Source organism: Lepidochelys kempii, chromosome 7 (genome assembly GCF_965140285.1).
Source record: "Lepidochelys kempii isolate rLepKem1 chromosome 7, rLepKem1.hap1, whole genome shotgun sequence".
NCBI lineage: Eukaryota > Metazoa > Chordata > Testudines > Cheloniidae > Lepidochelys > Lepidochelys kempii.
This window is the reverse complement of record NC_136386.1, coordinates 24036848-24054568: the sequence shown is the minus strand read 5'-3', so window position 1 is coordinate 24054568 and position 17721 is coordinate 24036848. Positions and strand designations below refer to the sequence as shown.

Genomic DNA, 17721 nt, shown 5'->3' with positions numbered 1-17721 from the left:
CTCAGGTCACACTTTCAAGCTTTTCTCTGTAACCACGAGCACCACAAAGAACAAAATTTCCATTGATGTCAACGGGGGCAGGATTTCACCCTTCCTTTTATTTTTATTTTTTAAATGAAAGCTGAGATTCTCACAATCGCTTGGCTCCAGGAGCTGGGATTTAAAGGGAAATGACAAATATCATCAGATTTTCAATAAAATCATGAGAGTTGGCAACTCTCTCTGCCCTGCCAGGGTTGGCGTGCTGCCAGCTAATGCTCATGTTGCCTGTTTTACCTGCCAGCCGACTCTTCGCAGGATGTGTTACCTGACCATCAAAGAGATGTCCTCCATCTCTGAGGATGTCATCATTGTGACCAGTAGGTGAGTCCTCGCTGAGGTGCCCCCTTCCTTTCACCGCTATTTGCATGTTCCTTCCAACAAGTCTTCTCTAGCCATCTAGAGATAGCTATGATCCCTGAAGGGAGGTATGAAGCTGAGGAAATGCTCTTGTTTAAAGGGGGCCATTGAAATATAGGCACTGAAATCCTAACAATATATGTGAACTGACAGTGCAGCAAATGCCATATGCCAGGCCCTTGTGTATTTGGTTTGTCTCTCTGGGTTCCCATGCTGTGCCCACACCGTGGTATCTGACCACCTTCTTTTGTAAAGGGCTATTTTTTAACTCTTGCTTTTCTGTCTGAGCCCTTCGACGTTTCTCAGGGTCTTGAAGTGTTCTCTGGGGGATACGTTGCCAAATAGGTAGGTAGGGATTTGGCCATATGACTTCTATTGTTCCAACCTCATTGGGCGCTGCTTAACGTACCCCATGACTTGGGCCCAAGCCTTGTCTGACACATCATCTCTGGACCACTGATTTCCCAATGGGAAGTCCTGACCTAAAAGGAAGCTGCTGCAGTGGGAGACAGTAATGACAGAGTTGATGGGAATTGCAAAGGTACATCCCCCATGCAGCATTTAGAAATCAGCCCGCACGTATAGGGACTGTCAGTCCCCTCCCCCACATGTAGTTTTGCACCAAACACAGCCTGTTGCCTTGGGCAAGGGCAGGATGTTCAGGAAAGGAGTCCAGATGCTTCGTTACTCTAGCCTTTAACTCTAAGTAGCTGCATTGGTGTTTTGGTCTCTTGAGGTGATCTGAATGGCATAAGGGCTCCTGTCATTCCTCTTGTGACCAAACTTTCCCTACCAGAGCAGGACTAGGCTGAAGGCAGCATTGTCGTATCCTCTTACCCTCCTATTGTGGATTTTGGCTGTGAAATCCAGTGCCCATGTGTTGGTATGTGCAACGCTGCATGTGTGCTTTTTATAGCACTAGTGGGTAAATTACGCAATACTAAAAAACTTCCTTCACGTTTATACAGTTTAACCAAAGATATGACTGGGAAGGACGACAATTACCGAGGCCCTGCTGTGAGAGCACTCTGCCAAATCACTGATGTAAGTGCCAGCTGCCACTCAGGCGACTGCGTGTTGCTGGGCCCTTATCTTCTTGGTCCTGAATGCCTGGCCCTCCTAACTCTGCCCTTGCATCCTATATCTGGCCTTGCTTTTCCTTTTTCTTCCCCTCTCTCTGTCCCCCTTGCAGTCTTGTCAGCTTTCCTTGTAACTCCTCAAAGGAGTTGGTTCTTATTTTCCCTCTCTGCAGAGTACTATGCTGCAGGCCATTGAGCGCTACATGAAGCAGGCGATTGTGGACAAGGTGCCCAGTGTGTCCAGCTCTGCCCTGGTGTCGTCATTGGTACGTATGCACCTACAGGGATTTGTGTGAGGGCCATTTAAACCAGGAAACAAATTTCTGTGTTGGGAGCTGAGCAGCACGTTCTCCAGTGTCTAGTATTTTCACATGTTAAAATATGAGCCATCTTTTCAGTATAGAAATTTTTTCTTTAAATATGAAGTACGATTGATTAGGACACACTTGACAACACTGAGTCATAGCCCCTGTGGGCCTGCATTGGTCCATTTGGGAAATAGGCATAATAGGAGGAGGAAGCTTACAGGGCCTACTCATGCTGCACTAGCTTTTTGACCCATGTTCCTTTGTAATGCTCACATCTCCCATGGATAGCATTTACCCTGAATGTCAGTCTGCAGAATTTGGTCTCAGATTTAAAACTGGACTTGGATCAGAACCCGATGAGACATAGCATTTGTGCAGGAACAGCCTGGCAGCCAGGAAATCTCCCATTTGTGGTCACTCTGGCAGGAAGCTTACATGGTGCTTTGTGGAGGTGTCATGACATCAGACACAGCACCTCTCCTCCATTGTGGTGTGTATATTTCTTCCTCTCATTAATGAGAGCTGTGAGACTGGAGCCAGGGGAAAGCAGAAATCCCTGGTGATTTGTGTTTCTGTAAAGTAGATTTGAAATTGCTTAACTGAGACAATATTGGAATTAGGTGGCAAACTCTTCTGAGCAGGGACTGAGGCTTTATGTGCGGGGGTGAGGGGCATGTTGGTCACCCAGCACAGTGGGGCTTCAATCCTGATTGGGGCCTCAGGGAATTACTGGAATATAAATACATCATTATCAAGATTCTCCCTTTGTCCTCCGTGTGCTAATGTCGATGAATAGTGCTCACAACACCCCTTCAAGGTAGGACTGTATCATTGTCTCTCCAGAACCCAAGCTGGCGAAGATGGGGGTTGTTGCTGTTTTTGTGATTTGCTGATTCAAATTAGTTTATCCTGGACCTTGATGGACTCTTTTCTTGTGCGTTATTCTGTGCCCACAGCATCTGCTGAAGACCAGCTTCGACGTGGTAAAACGTTGGGTGAATGAAGCTCAGGAAGCAGCTTCCAGTGACAATATCATGGTGCAGGTAAGAAACCCTAGGGTGCATGCAGCAGATCAGGGGTTTTGGTATTCTCCAAGCTCAGTTGTACATCTCTGGGCCATAGATGAGTAAATGCATAAATAACATAGCATGTGGTTTGTGAATCCCTTTCTTTTCTCCTTTGCTAATATGCGCAGTATCATGCCCTCGGCTTACTCTACCACGTGCGTAAGAATGACCGTCTGGCAGTCAACAAGATGCTCAGCAAGTTCATGCGTCATGGCCTGAAGTCGCCCTTTGCCTACTGTATGATGATCCGAGTGGCCAGCAAATTGCTGGAGGAAGAGGCGGGAAGGTGAGGAAGTTGTGTTGCCATATTGGAAGACTTAAAAAATGGGATCTGAGGAATCTCCTCTTACAGGCTTGTCCTGTTATCTGGTTTTGTTTAAACCTTTAAGAAATAACATATAACATGATGCAACCCCTTTCCTTTTATTAATAGTTAAAACATAGTACAGAAAAGGGAGTGGGAGGTGATTCCCTGTCACTTTTATTTTGTAACTGGACAATCTGTGTCTAATCCAGGTGTTTGGTGATCTGACACTTTGCTTCCATGTTTATGCTATCCCCTTGTGTATGGTTCTCACACTTCATTGAAATCTTTCATTTGATTTTCCATATCATATTGTAATTAAGTGGCTAGTGTGTATGTATCATTGCCCTCTGCTGGATAGCACCAGAACTGCACTATTGATTGTCATGAGCCCTATATGTCTAACAGCTAATGGAAATTCCCCTTTAGTTCATCAGGGAGGGGTCTATGCTTTTGGAGTAGGAGGGTCTCAGTTCTATCCTTGCAATGCAAATTAGTGCAGCACAGTGACAACTACAGAGCCTTAGCTGAACACAGACTGATTACAGTCATATTTCTTTTTCATAAAATGCAACTTCTAGTAGCTCCGAGAGCCATTCCTTCTCTGCCAGCCCATTCTGTCCTCCCAGTGCTTAAGGCTCTTTTTAATTTCTTGACTTTGTCTCCTAGCCATGACAGCCCCTTGTTTGATTTCATTGAGAACTGCTTAAGAAACAAACACGAGATGGTGGTCTATGAAGCTGCTTCTGCCATTGTTAACTTGCCTAGCTGCAATGCCAAGGAGCTGGCACCTGCCGTGTCTGGTAATTCTAGTGCTATTTAAGGGTGTAACTGGGGGATTGTGGGCCTATGACAATTGCATTTGCTGGCTACTCTGTGATGTAAGGCCTTTATCAGTACTCAAGCTTGTTGAGATGTCATTATTGCCTATATATATCTTTGCTGATGTTAGAAAGTGTTTGCCTGCTGCATTCAGTGTGGATTGTTCTAGGGTCTGTGTCTCTACAATGCAGGCTCATTGTAATTAGCAACAACAACAAAAATCCTTTTACCTTGTGACATGCCAGCAGCTCTGTGAGAGACCTGGATTCTGAAGCAACCTGGGAGCTCTAGCTTCCCAGCCCCATGGAGTTCAGATGCTCACTGAGATGGTGCATTTGGGCTCTGGGGAAGGTGTGTGTAGGAGATCTGCATCTGCAATAACCGTGTTCTTTGTTGGCCAACAACACATGGAATAGAATGGGATTTAAATTGTAACAAGAAAAAATGGGTTTAAGTAGCAGTTGAAATAAAGGTTCAATGGGAAGATCGACTAGGGAATGGAGATAGAAATTTCCGAATCATGGCTTGATGAACACCTTTTAGTGATGTTAAGGAATGGAGGGAGACGGACTAGCTCAGTGATTTTCAATTTCAAATGGAAACATGATCCCCTTTGGAAATCTTAGACATGGTCAGTGGATCACATGTAGAAAACCACTGTTCTATGGTAATGACAACCTTTCGCAGACCCCTTAGGTGTTGCCTGTGGGCCCCCAAGTGTCTGCGGCCCATACGTTGAAAACCACTGGACTAGCTAACCTTCCATAGGTCCCTATGTTTCTGAGAGAGTAAATCCAGGGAGCTTCCAATTATTTCCTGCTCACTGTTGCTCTAACAGTGAATCAGAATCTTTTTGTGCGGGGTGTGGGGCACTCCTGGTTCATCGATTTCTCAATGTCTACATTTGATGCTGTTTCAGTGTTACAGTTGTTCTGCAGCTCCCCGAAAGCAGCTCTTAGATATGCAGCTGTCCGCACCCTCAACAAGGTAAGATTCAGTGTTCTAGGAGTTTGAATATCTTTCACCTCCCCTGGATGGTGAGGTCCAGACCCCTCCCCCTGCCCAGGTCCAGGGTCCAAAGAAGAAAAAGGGGGCCAGGCTATGTAAAGATTGGATTTCTATCATTCTTACTCTCCACCCTTCCTGTCCCACACACAGTTCCCAAGTATTTAGAAATCAGGAAACCAGAGTTTCTATTTCGTTGCTTTCTGTGCAAAATAAAAACATCCAGGAACACATCAGACAAGAAAAACAAATCACACTGACTAGTGGTCTCTAGTGACAGCGAATCTCAGGTGTTGTGCAGTACTGCATTTCCCTCAACGCCTCCAAGTCTCTCCTTAGGATGAAGCAGCTCCTTGTTAAGCGACTGGGACCAAATCCTTACACTCCTCCTCACCCTGTCCTCATAGCAACTTTTGTTCTAGTGCAAGGGCTGGAGCAGCCTTTCATAGCCTTTACTTTGCTCCCTTCAATTCCAAAGGGAAGAGCTACAGAGTCTGTGTAGTGGCTGGTCTGAGCCTGGCTCCAAAGACTGTACAGAGCTGAGGTCCCTGGAGAACTGAAGTTCAGAGCCCCTGCAGGGACTTCTGGCTTCCTGTGTGGCAATGGATAGAGCCTGAGCCTTAATAAATGGAGAGCAGGAAAATGGACACACAGCATTTAAAGGCCATGCTACCAGTGTCTGTCTTTCAGCAGGGTGGCATATTTCTTTGGGAGAACAGAGCTGATAACTTTGCCCTCAGGTGAGTTACTGATCTGGGATGGCTTCTTAGAACCTGTTATATTTGGTTTGGTAGACAGGCTTGAGTGCTGTATAGGGTCTGTATAGCATTTGGTTCTGTCAGCTGGGCCCTTTCCATGTAGTCAGTTAATTCCATTGTTTCTCCTCACTAGGTTGCCATGAAGCACCCATCTGCTGTGACTGCCTGTAACCTGGACCTGGAGAACCTCGTGACCGATTCCAACCGCAGCATCGCTACGCTGGCTATCACCACGCTGCTGAAAACAGGCAGTGAGAGCAGCATTGACCGGCTCATGAAGCAGATCTCCTCCTTCATGTCAGAAATCTCAGATGAGTTCAAGGTATGGAAGGTGTCCCACAGTGAGAATTGTACTGGGCCTTTGTCTTTCTCTGTGTACGCTTGCCTTCTGAAATCTGGGTCAGGTTATACCACTCTTTCACTTCCAGAGACTGGACTTCAGATCTGCTGGAGACTTGAGTGCAAGGGGATGATGGTATTGACCTATCCCCAAAGTATCCCACAGTCTCTGTAACTTGCTGCCATTAGTAGGCTCTGTTCTGGAGACTACCCATAGTAATTAAATCCCTATTCCAATGGGCCCTATTACCAGCCTTCTCCAGGGACTAACTAGTGCATGGAGAGAGGAGTCCCCTCTCATCCCTGTGGCTGCTTCTCCAGTGCATGCTACCCATCTTGTAGATGAAGAGAGAGCTATGGTCTCCTGGGCTTCTCAGTCCAGCTTAAAATTCATGTGGAGGGGAGAAAAAAACAAATTGAAATAAGACAGAATTCTCCTTGTTAAATGCACTGTTTCTAAACCTGGTCAGGTTGTGGTGGTGCAGGCTATCAGTGCCTTGTGTCAGAAGTACCCACGTAAGCATGCAGTCCTCATGAATTTCCTCTTCACTATGCTCCGGGAAGAGGTAAGGCTACTGGCCAGCTACTTTGTGTTATTATTTATTTGTATTGCAGTAGCACCTAGAGGCCCCCTTCAGAATGAGGCCCTGTCGTATTCAGTGCCATATGGCAAGTGCTATGTAGCAGGTGAAAAGCTTGCAATCCCAATGTAAGCATGGTTAGTAGAAATGGCCAGCTTGATATGTGACAATTGTCTGCAAAGTGACATCAAAAACTATTTATCAATGTTTCCATGATCTGATTTGAAGCATGAGTGGGATTCTGCTGCTGGGCTTTATTAACTTTCAGAGCAAATGCATGTAACAGGAGATCCACTGGCATTACATGTCTGCATAACATTGAACCAGCTTCTGTTGTTGCCCATTTTATTTTGACATTACATTCTAAGAAGCCTTGTCTTGTGTCAAAAATCCATTATCAGATGACCTAAAACTATTTTAGTTCTGCTCCCCCTGCTGTTGCAATGAGGGATCATACCTGAAGCCATTCTCTGTGTGCCTTCAGATACAGAATTTCATAAAGGCACTGTTAGAGATTTTCTGAAACCCTTTCTAAATAATCTCCTATAGCACTCAGGACTCCACATATGCCTGCTACCCAGCTGGCATTAACACTGTCAGTTATGATGATCATGTTCTGCCTATTAAAACTTCCCATTTTGGATCATACCAAGACCTCTTATCTTGTACTTTGAAAATAGAATATTCCATTTGTGCAGATTGTGCCTGGGTGGCTGGTATAATTTTGAAATATGGTTTCAAAGTTCAGACCACTCAATTTTATGGCTCTTTCATCCAATGTAGCTCCTAATATATTCAGAGCACCCACAATTATGCATGTAAATTATAAGAGGACATCACTCTGTTTAATCCCCTGTTGTTCAGAATGAACGTAAGTAACATCTAAAGGTAATCTTATGTGTATTTAGTAGCTAGTTGCAGGGTATGCCAGGGGAGATACTGATCTTTCATCTCCCCCCCCCAATGTATTGTATTTGATTGGCCCTGCAGTGGTTGATTTGATACCTAATGTATTGCCTTTGTGATTCATACTTGGTTGTCTGGTGTGGGAAGAGGGATTATTTTTCCCCCCATATGGTTGTTTTATGTAATGTTTCTAGCAGCAGAGTGGCTCAAAATGGGACTTTTCTTAAAAGGGATGTAAACCCTTCAGCTGCAGCCCCTTCTTTAAGGCTTGCTTTTTTAATTGGAGTGTTTGTAATTGTTTTCTAATTGGAGTGAGCTGCACAGAGACCTTGAATATTAGCAGCTCCTAAGTAAGCACAGAAGTAACTCCAAAGTCCCATTGAAAAACTAAGGGCTGTGATGTGCTTCCAATTCTCATCATGTTTATAAGAGCTGGACCCAGTATGGTTCTGGCAGTGCAATTTTTTTGAGGTGCAGTACACACGTGGAAGTAGCTGGAAGTGGCCCAGTGCACTGAGCAGACCTAACAGAGTGGGGCAGTGTTGCTACCCAGTTCCTTTCAAACACAGCAGTCGCGGATGTCTCTGTCTAACTAAATCCTTCCCTGGCTGGTTAACATTCCCAGTTAGAACTTCTGGCCTCCTTTGAATTTTCTCACTGGCCTTTGCTGCATAGGGCGGTTTTGAGTACAAGCGAGCCATTGTGGACTGCATCATCAGCATCATTGAGGAAAACTCTGAGAGCAAAGAGACTGGCCTGTCTCACCTGTGCGAGTTCATTGAGGACTGCGAGTTCACTGTCCTGGCCACCCGTATCCTCCACCTGCTGGGGCAGGAAGGGCCCAAGACCAATAACCCTTCAAAATACATTCGCTTCATCTACAACAGGGTCGTCTTGGAGCATGAGGAGGTCCGTGCAGGTAAGGTGCAGGCGTAGAAAGATACATGTCCTTCAAGGTTGAGTAAATTTCTGTGACTGAACTTCAAGTAAATTTCTGTGACTGAACTTCAAGTCTCAGTGGGCTAATCCACTTGCTTTTTACCTTCTGTGGAATGAGTTCAAATACAGTTTGGCACTTGGCTTAGTCCCTAACAACCCTTTGTCCATAGTAAGAAAACTCCAACATCCCTTAGCAGGAGTGCTGGTCTCCATGTAGAAGAATACACAGTGGGCAGGTTTTGATGTTTTGGTTGAGATGGGTGGAGGAAGATTTGCCAGCACTTTGCTGCACTATGCCTGGCTCTGTGTTCTACATAAGAATGGCCACAGTGGGTCAGAGCAATGGTCTATCTAGCCCAGTATCCTGTGTTACAACAGTGGCTGGTGCCAGATGCTTCAGCGGGAGTGAATAGAACAGGGCAGTTTATCGAGTGATCCGTCCCAGTCCCAGCTTCTAGTAGTTAGGGGCTTAGGGACACCCAAAGCATGGGGTTGCATCCCTGAACATCTTGGTTAGTAACCATTGATAGACCTATCCTCCATGAACTTATCTAATTCTTTTTTTAACCCTGTTATACTTTTGGCTTATACAACATTCCCTGGCAACAGGTTGTTTGTGCACTGTGTGAAAAACTACTTCCTTATGTTTGTTAAAACTGCTGCCTATTACTTTCATTGGGTGACTACCAGTTATTGTTACATGAAGGGGTAAATAACACTTCCCCATTCACTTTCTCCACATCATTCATGATTTTATAGACCTCTATCATGTCCCTCCTCAGTCAACTCTTTTGCAAGCTGAACAGTCTTAGTCTTTTTAATCTCTCCTCACAGAGTCATTTTTGTTGCCCTTCTCTATACTTTTTCTAATTCTAATGCATCTTTTTTGAGATGGATAGACCAGAACTGCATGCAGTATTCAAGGTGTGGGTATAGCATGGATTTATATAGTGGCATTATGGTATTTTCTCTCTTATGAGCCATTAGGAAAGGGATAGATAATAACATTAGCTTTTTTTATTGCTGCTGCACACTGAGCAGATGTTTTCAGAGAACTATCCATGATGACTCCGAGATCTTTCCTGAGTGATAACAGCTAATTTAGATCCCATAATTTTGTATGTATAGTTGGTATTATGATTTCCAATGTGCATTACTTTGCATTTATCACCATTGCATTTCATCTGCCATTTTGTTGCCCTCACCCAGTTTTGTGAGATCCCTTTGTAACTCTTCACAGTCTGCTTTGGACTTAACTATCTTGAGTAATTTGTATCGTCTGATTGTTTTGGAAGGCTTCCTGCTTCTGATTAACTTAAAAAAAAAATTTGCTGTTCGTTTTGTCTTTTGTCTGTAAAACTGTTGCATTAAAGTGAGATCACAAAACAGAGGGAACTTCCAGTTGCTAACTTTGCCAGCTGATCCTGTTTTCCTTGCTGTTGCTACAGGTGCAGTAAGTGCGCTGGCTAAATTTGGAGCCCAGAATGAGGATGTGTTACCCAGCATCTTAGTGTTATTGAAAAGGTGAGCTACATAGTCTGCGCTCTGTCCCAGCAGACATTTCAGAGATTCTGCCAAAGAATTTAAATGTTTGGACAAACCTGGGATTTTCTTGACATATTGGAGCTCCTGACCCACTTGAGAGAACGTAATCAGACTTGTGGACTGGCACAGTATTTTGGGTGCAGAGTCCTAGAGCCACTATCGGGTATATAGAACACTGCCTCCCATGGCAGGTTCTAATATTGCTGTTGCATTCAGTGCCACAAAATTAATCTGAGAAGCCCAGAATGGCTGTCGGAAGGAGGTGAACTATTTATTTATTTATTGCCGTATTAGTATGATCACCAGTGCCACAACTAACTCTATTCTACAGTGCATATTTTCAGTTTCTTTAGGCCACCACCAAGGTAGATCAGTCCTCTGCATACATTCACAGTGCTCACAGCTGGGTGTTGGCTTGCCTTCAGGTGCGTGATGGATGATGATAATGAAGTGAGAGACAGAGCCACGTTCTACCTAAATGTCCTGGAGCAGAAGCAGAAAGCTCTCAATGCTGGCTACATCCTGAATGGTAATGTGGAGGCTTTTCAGAATAAAGCTGCATGTTTTTTACCCAAGGTCCCTAGGGAACAGACTGGTTCCAGGGAGCTTGAACATCCTTCAGACTGTCATAAATCTGTCAATTGTCCAGTAATTGCATGAATGGTAAGGGCAGGTAAAGACATTTGGTAGGTTACCTCTTGATGTGAAGGACACATGCATTTCAGCTATCCTTTCCAAATCTGCTCGTATGAATGCCGTAGGGTGGCTGACTTCTCAGGCTGTAGTGCAGTGATGGCTGTGCATCAGAGACCCAGATTCAGGCCCTGAGGAATGTGGTTACAATAGAATTGCCAAAAGCATTCCAGATGTTTGTAGTGTACAGGTTTGCTCTGGGGATGATAATCATTTGCATAAATGTCCTCATAGTATTTTCAGAAATACTGGATTCAGTGTGTCCAGTGCATGAACACTGGGTACGTATGCTTTCTACAGCACTAGCCAATTAAGAAGAGCAGAGATAGAGATTTTAGTTGGACTCTGACTCAATGGCTCACAGAGTTGGTGTTTGCTTTAACTTCAGTGATTTCCCTTCTTTCCTCAGGCTTGACAGTATCTATTCCTGGCCTGGAGAGGGCACTGCAGCAGTATACCCTGGAACCCTCTGAGAAACCCTTTGACCTGAAATCTGTTCCTTTGGCAACTGCTCTCATCACAGAACAAAGAACAGGTACCCACGGAATAACAGGGGGCGGTCCTCTCCAGTATTAAAGCTGATTGCTTCCAACATCCCCTCAGGAGATGGACTGGATGGGACCTCATGGGCGTCTTTCTCTCCAGCTTGTGTGATGCTATGAATTGTTAAGATCCATCTTGTTTGAATTTTGGGGTGTTTATTTTCTGTAAAGTCCATGCTGTAAATTCAGTTGCTCCCAGATTAGGATTCTGTTGTAATCCTCCTGCTAATAATAGTAATTGCTCATAATCCTCACTGAAGCTACTGTTGTTCCAAAGCTATTTTGGAAGTGAAGGTTAGGACTTTGAGTACAATAGGATGCATTACTTGGGGGTGAGACTAATGGAGTCTGTAGCAAGACAAAAAATGGGCTTCCTTCATATTCTATAGGAGTCCCAATCAAGATGTTTTCTGCATGTGAGCTTGTGATCTTCTCAATTCATTTCTCTATCCTGTTTTGCTTCTGTCCCTGCAGAAAGTATTCCTATCACTGTGGTCAAACAGCCAGAGAAAGTGGCAGCAACAAGGCAAGAAATATTCCAAGGTAAGCAGAATGTGGGACATCTCTCATTAACCTTGTGTAGGGGGAAGAGATGCGGACGTAGCGGTCATGTGATTTGTTGAGCCTGCCTAAATCCTGTAGTCTTTCACCATCTGAGTTGACCCTCATGAAAGGGAAATAGACCGTTGTGCTTCAAGCAACTTCTAACGAGTGGTGTTATGGTTAGGGGATCTTCTCCTGAGGGCAGGTTATCTCACATGTGCCCACAGCAGTTTTTCTTGCATATCTGCTGACGTTTCTGATACTAGCCACTGATAGGATATGGGACTAGATGCGCCACTACGCTTAACCAATATGGCAATTCCTATGCCCCTCATCTGGAGGGGATTCCAAACTTGAAGGGCCAAGAATACTTCTGATTTTGCAGGTTATAAATGCAGCAGGAATGGTGAATGTGTGCACTCAAAAACCGATCAATACCAGGCCTGGGAGATTGGCTGATCTAAGCCCCTAATTCCTGTATGTGTGTGGTGTTTTGCTTTCTTTCATGTTCCCCCTGCTCATGCACACCTTGGGACCAGGTTTGGGGCCCTTCACTGCTCCTGTCAGAGTGGTCACATTCACCCTGAATCTATACCTTTGCACAGTATTGGATCAGTGATTTTATTACAGAGATGAGCAGGAGTTAATTGAGCTTTGAAATCTCTCTAAGTTCTGGGCACTTTCACTCGTATGATATTTGGGATCCAGCTCTACCTTCAGGGCATGCTCGTGTCTGGCTTCTACTTAGGTGAATGGGTGGCATGTCCAAAGAAATAATTTGGTGCTAGATTTTAATGCCCTAATTAATATATTTAGTTGCTGGTAGCTCTTTGCTAAAACACTTTCAGGTGACTTAATAGGTGCTTCTTAGAGCCTCTGAATGAGACCTGCTATCTGACACCTGGGAGTTCGGAAAAAGAAAAGTTTCTTTCTGTTAACTCTGTTTTAGAGCAACTGGCAGCTATCCCAGAGTTCAAAGGGCTGGGCCCGCTCTTCAAGTCCTCTCCAGAGCCTGTGGCTCTTACAGAATCTGAGACTGAGTACGTGATCCGTTGCACCAAGCATACATTTGTCAACCACATGGTGTTCCAGGTGTGTAGGATGCTGCTACAGGGTTGTGAAAATAATCTCCTAATTGTTAATTACCCACTGGGCTGTTTCTTCCCAGTGGTGTGTCTTGTTTAGTTCATAATATGTAGCAGAGGTAAATGGTATTGAGACCGCTTCTTCCATACTCTGGGCCCAAGTAATCTGAATTTAACCTAAGCATGTATGCATATTGTATATCTAAACCAGGGGTGGGCAAACTTTTTGGCCCAAGGGCCACATTGGGATACAAAACTGTATGGAGGGCAGGGTAGGGAAGGCTGTGCCTCCCCAAACAGCCTGGCCCCTGCCCCCTATCCAGCCCCCCGCCTCCCCCCCCCCCCGCTCCTTGTCCCCTGACCGCCCCCTTCCGGGACTACCGCCTGGGACCCCCTTCATGTAACCTCCCCCCATTCCCTGTCCTCTGCCCCATCCAACTGCTCCCTGTCCCCTGACTGCTCCCCGGGATCCCCTGCCCCTTACCCACCCCTTTACCATGCTGCTCAGAGCAGCATGTCTGGCAGCTGCGCCGCCCAGCTGGAGCTAGAAATGCTGCCGCTCTGCGCTGCAGGAGCACACAGCCCTGCTGCCCACGCGGCGGCGTGGCTGCAGGGGAGGGGTGAGGGGTAAGCCTCCCCGGCAGGGAGTTCAGGAGTTGGGCAGGACGGTCCCGCGGGTCAGATGTGGCCCGTGGGCCATAGTTTGCCCACCTCTGATCTAAAGCGTGTACGCAGTCACTAGGTGGTGCTGTTCTCATTCATAGTGTGTATGTGGACTGTGGAGGGCTACTTTGTTTATGGGGTGGGAGGGAAATGTTCCTCAACCAGAGGCCTCAGAGTCAGGGTCAAGAAAGGGTGGAGCTTCCTTAATTTGACAGTGTGAAAAGGTTACAACAGAAAGACAGGTCAAGAGGAGAGAGGACTTATACTCATTTAAGCCATGAATAATATATATACTCGGTCTGTATTGCTTGGCTATGCCCTAGGCATGTTCCTGCTATGTCTGAGGCATTCTTTATGATGCATGTGCAACTTTTCACCTGGGCATCTGAGACTCCAAGTGGCCCAGGGCATGTGGAGTTTTGCAGCTAGTTAGTTTATGAAGAGTATGAATATTTTATGCTTACCTAACTCCTTTTACAGAGGCTCTCGAAATTCTTTACAGAGACACATGCATTATCTACATCCATTTTACACCCACGTAAACACACAGAGAGGTGAAGTGACTTGCCTGAGGTCACATAATGAGTCAGTGGCAGAGCCTAAATAGAAGCCAGGTGTCCTGATTTCCCCCTCCTCTGCTCTAGCCATTAGAAGGGCTACCTCCAGCTCAGCTCTGAAATACTGCACTTGTAATAAATTTTGAGGAAGGAAAATGTAGGCTATATATATGTCAATCTAACCTTCCTTATGGTGAAGATCTTAGAATACTTTCCCTGGGGAAGTGATGGAAAGCTGTCTTTCTGGAGACATTTAAAATTGCCCTGCACAAAGCACTAAGATACAATACTGTACTGAAAGAGACGAACTACCCTCTGATTCCTCTCAGGCAGAAGGCTAAGATCGAGCCACTAGGCCAGTGTGTTTTTATTTTAAATTTCTTTTCCTATTAAATGTTTACAGAGGTTTCTGCATCCATTGGGGGTTTTTAACTTTTCAGCTGAATAAGTAGAAATGCCAGCTTCTCTACGTGGTACATGTCTAAATAAACCTTCACAGGAAGGTCCTTTGACTTCACAAGTCAACATCCAGTAGAACAGAGTTTGTATTTAGGTAGCAGATATTGCAAAAGGCGGTCAGTGTTAAAATTCATACTGAGCAAGTCCTCTGCCTGAATCACTATCTCCTATTATGTCCATCATTAATGGCTTCAAGCTGTTGCTTCCCTTTCTTTCCCTGTGTAGTTTGATTGTACAAATACACTGAATGATCAGATCCTGGAGAACGTCACGGTACAGATGGAGCCGACAGAGGGGTATGAGGTCATTGGCTACATACCTGCCAAAAGCCTATTGTATAACCAGCCTGGTATCTGCTACACGCTTGTGGTGCTGCCTGAAGAGGACCCCACAGCAGGTAAGCAGCTTGTCCTCGTAGATTGCCATTCCCCTTAAATAACCCATACTGTGTTCCCCACACCCTCTGCCCCATGTACAAGCCATTTACTATAGCTGGTAAGTGAGCACACCATCCAACAGCACTGAGTACTGTTTCTTTTCACCACTCTGTGCGATACAGCCTTTCAAGGCTCCCCTCCTGGAAGAATTCTTCCCACTTCTTCTCCTAGGTTAACTTGCTTCAGAGCATTTCAGAGTGAGGCTGTGCACAGCCCTTTGTCTCCCTTCTTCTCAGACACTAGGAAGACTGCTTGGCGTGAACGTAACAATTAATGTGATGCTGGCTACTGACGAGGTCTGTGGGAGCTACATTTGGAGGGTCCCACACTAACAGAGCCTAAATTCCTTCCTTGCCTAATCTAATTTCTTAAAAGTAGTTGTCTTTCCCCTGCAGCATAGGCCTGGGACACCCGTTGCACTGGAAATGCCCTTACCACTACCCTTAATGGATATTATGACTGAAAGATGAGATTGCTCAGGCAACTTCTAAAGAAAGGAAGGATGGTCTGGTGGTGAGGGCACTAGCCTGGGACTCAGAAGACTGGGATTTAGTTCCCTGCTCTGCCACAGATATCACTTAGTGTCTCTGTGCTTTAGTTCTCCATGTGTGAAACTGGGATAATAATACTGCTCTATCTCCCTGGGATGTTATAAGATGTTTGTAGTGCACTCAGACACTATGGGAACGGGGGCCACATAGGTACCTACAGTAGGTAGATAGAAGTTGGAATGCCTTCTAGAATGGGTACGGCTGAGTCTCCAGCTCACTTATGCCCTCACCAATCAGAAAGTGAAATGGCCTCTCTCCACGCTTCAGTCTCATTTGGTTTTCTTTGTAGTAACACAACTGATGACTGCTATACCTCTTTTTTTGTTCACTGGGTAGTTTGTTTCATCTGGGATGGTTCATCACTACCTGTCTTAATTTGTAAAGAAGTATTAATCAGCTGTTGTGTTGCAATGCAGAGGTGACAGCATTTCAGTGGTAGTTGAAGTGACTCCTAGATAAAATATCTTGAGTATCTCACAGGGGCAGTGAGGCTTATTTAATGAGCATTCCTAAAGTTATTTGAGATCCTCCCATGAAGAATAATACAACTTAATCTAAGGATCTCAGTGTTTTACAAACAATTCTCTCAGCCCACTGTATCTATAATCATTTACTAAATCTAAATAGATAAAATGTATACATTTCACATTTGGGAAACTGAAGCACAAAGAGGGGAAGTTCTTCACAGCAACTCAGGTTCACACAGCAACCAAGTTCACACAGCAACTCAGTGGCAGAACTGAGGATAGAACCCAGGACTCTTCCGGTCCCCTATTTTGAACACTGCACCACGCTCCCGCCCATGAAGAGAAATGCATGTCAGATGGTAACGTGAGCCTTTCCTTTGCCACCCCGCTCCCCAGTGGCCTGTACATTCAGCTGCATGATGAAATTCACCGTCAAGGATTGTGACCTAAACACTGGCGAAGCTGACGATGAAGGCTATGAGGATGAGTACGTGGTAAGGATCTGACACCTGGAGCTTCAGTAGGTCCAGGGGCTTTTGTTTCCCTTGAATTTTCTGTGCACCAATAGCCTGTTCCTCTGAAATGTAATCTGGCCACAGAAGCTTTGGGCACTTCCTGTAAAGAGGGGTGTGGGGTTCCTCCCATGGAGAGATGGAAGTTCCTTGTCATGAGTTTCCCCAGTCTCTGCAGCTGCTCTTCTGATTGTTGGGACCAAGACACAAATTTAATGAAGCTCTGAGTTTCATAAGCTGTAAAATCTTAGCATGGACAGGTGGTTTACTCTACCTAACCTGGAGTACCTTCCTATGAGTACTCTTCATGCACATACATGGATACACTGGACATCTGTCTTCATAGAGGCTGTGGTGTCTCCCTCAGGTTGGGTTGCCCTAGGTTAGCATGCTGTGTCACGTGTCAGGAATGAAGGGTGTTGTCAAAGCTGTGTGGAATAGCTGGCATGGTTCCTACTCATGCCTTGGGCAGCATGGGCAGCCCTCCTGTGAACTAGAACTCTCTGTTGGAGGGTAAATAAAGCTCCTTCTGTTCTTGAACAAGTGCTTTTGACTTTAAAAATAACCTGTCAATGCTCAGAACAGGACAGTGGGCTCCACCAACACAGTAGCTGCTTTAATGAATGGAGGCTGTTAGGCCAGCTCTTGCACTGAATGCGTTGCACTTCATAGGCCAGAGTCTGACTCTGGTACCAGGAAAATTCCATTGCTGGCTCTTGAGCCTGGAAGGGAACCTTGGTTCCTTCGTTTTGGCAGTGAGACAAGGGCTGTATTAGGGTTCTGTGTAAGGGCTTCTGTCTGAGCCACTGCTATATCCAGACAGCTTTTGAGCACAAAACCAATCTTTGTGCCGAGGTCTCTGTTGCTCATTGGGAGCTAAAAGTTTTCTTGAGCTTAGCCAACAGATTTGGTCGCTTCACACAGGGTGACTTTGTTTGCCTTTTGGAGTAGAAGATGTGATGTGTCTGAACCTTAACCTGTTCTGTTGGCTCCTGTATTTCCCTGCCCCTTCCTCACCAGACACTGTTGAGTATCTGATTGTAGCAACTACTGGGCAGTAAGTCAGCATGAGCTGTAGTGAGAGCTGGTGGAGCTTTGTCCAAGCAGAGGGAACAGAGAGGATTTTCCAAAGGACGCTGCGCAGCTAGACCCTACTCTGT

General features: G+C 45.3%; 1 protein-coding gene across 2 annotated transcripts in view; it reads left to right on the top strand.

The window, feature by feature from the left end:
- COPG1 (coat protein complex I subunit gamma 1) overlaps nucleotides 1–17721 on the top strand; it is a 30210-nt gene that overhangs the window by 7830 nt on the left and 4659 nt on the right. The window contains exons 5-21 of one of the 2 annotated variants that reach the window (XM_073351401.2): nucleotides 284–363; nucleotides 1368–1443; nucleotides 1652–1744; nucleotides 2743–2829; nucleotides 2982–3139; nucleotides 3827–3960; nucleotides 4899–4966; nucleotides 5876–6064; nucleotides 6552–6647; nucleotides 8244–8487; nucleotides 9956–10031; nucleotides 10478–10581; nucleotides 11155–11280; nucleotides 11762–11830; nucleotides 12780–12922; nucleotides 14820–14991; nucleotides 16446–16543. In XM_073351401.2, coding sequence (XP_073207502.1) covers nucleotides 284–363; nucleotides 1368–1443; nucleotides 1652–1744; nucleotides 2743–2829; nucleotides 2982–3139; nucleotides 3827–3960; nucleotides 4899–4966; nucleotides 5876–6064; nucleotides 6552–6647; nucleotides 8244–8487; nucleotides 9956–10031; nucleotides 10478–10581; nucleotides 11155–11280; nucleotides 11762–11830; nucleotides 12780–12922; nucleotides 14820–14991; nucleotides 16446–16543 — 2013 coding nt within the window. The remainder of the gene's footprint in view (nucleotides 1–283; nucleotides 364–1367; nucleotides 1444–1651; nucleotides 1745–2742; nucleotides 2830–2981; nucleotides 3140–3826; nucleotides 3961–4898; nucleotides 4967–5875; nucleotides 6065–6551; nucleotides 6648–8243; nucleotides 8488–9955; nucleotides 10032–10477; nucleotides 10582–11154; nucleotides 11281–11761; nucleotides 11831–12779; nucleotides 12923–14819; nucleotides 14992–16445; nucleotides 16544–17721) is intronic. The other variant, XM_073351402.2, reaches the window with a different exon arrangement.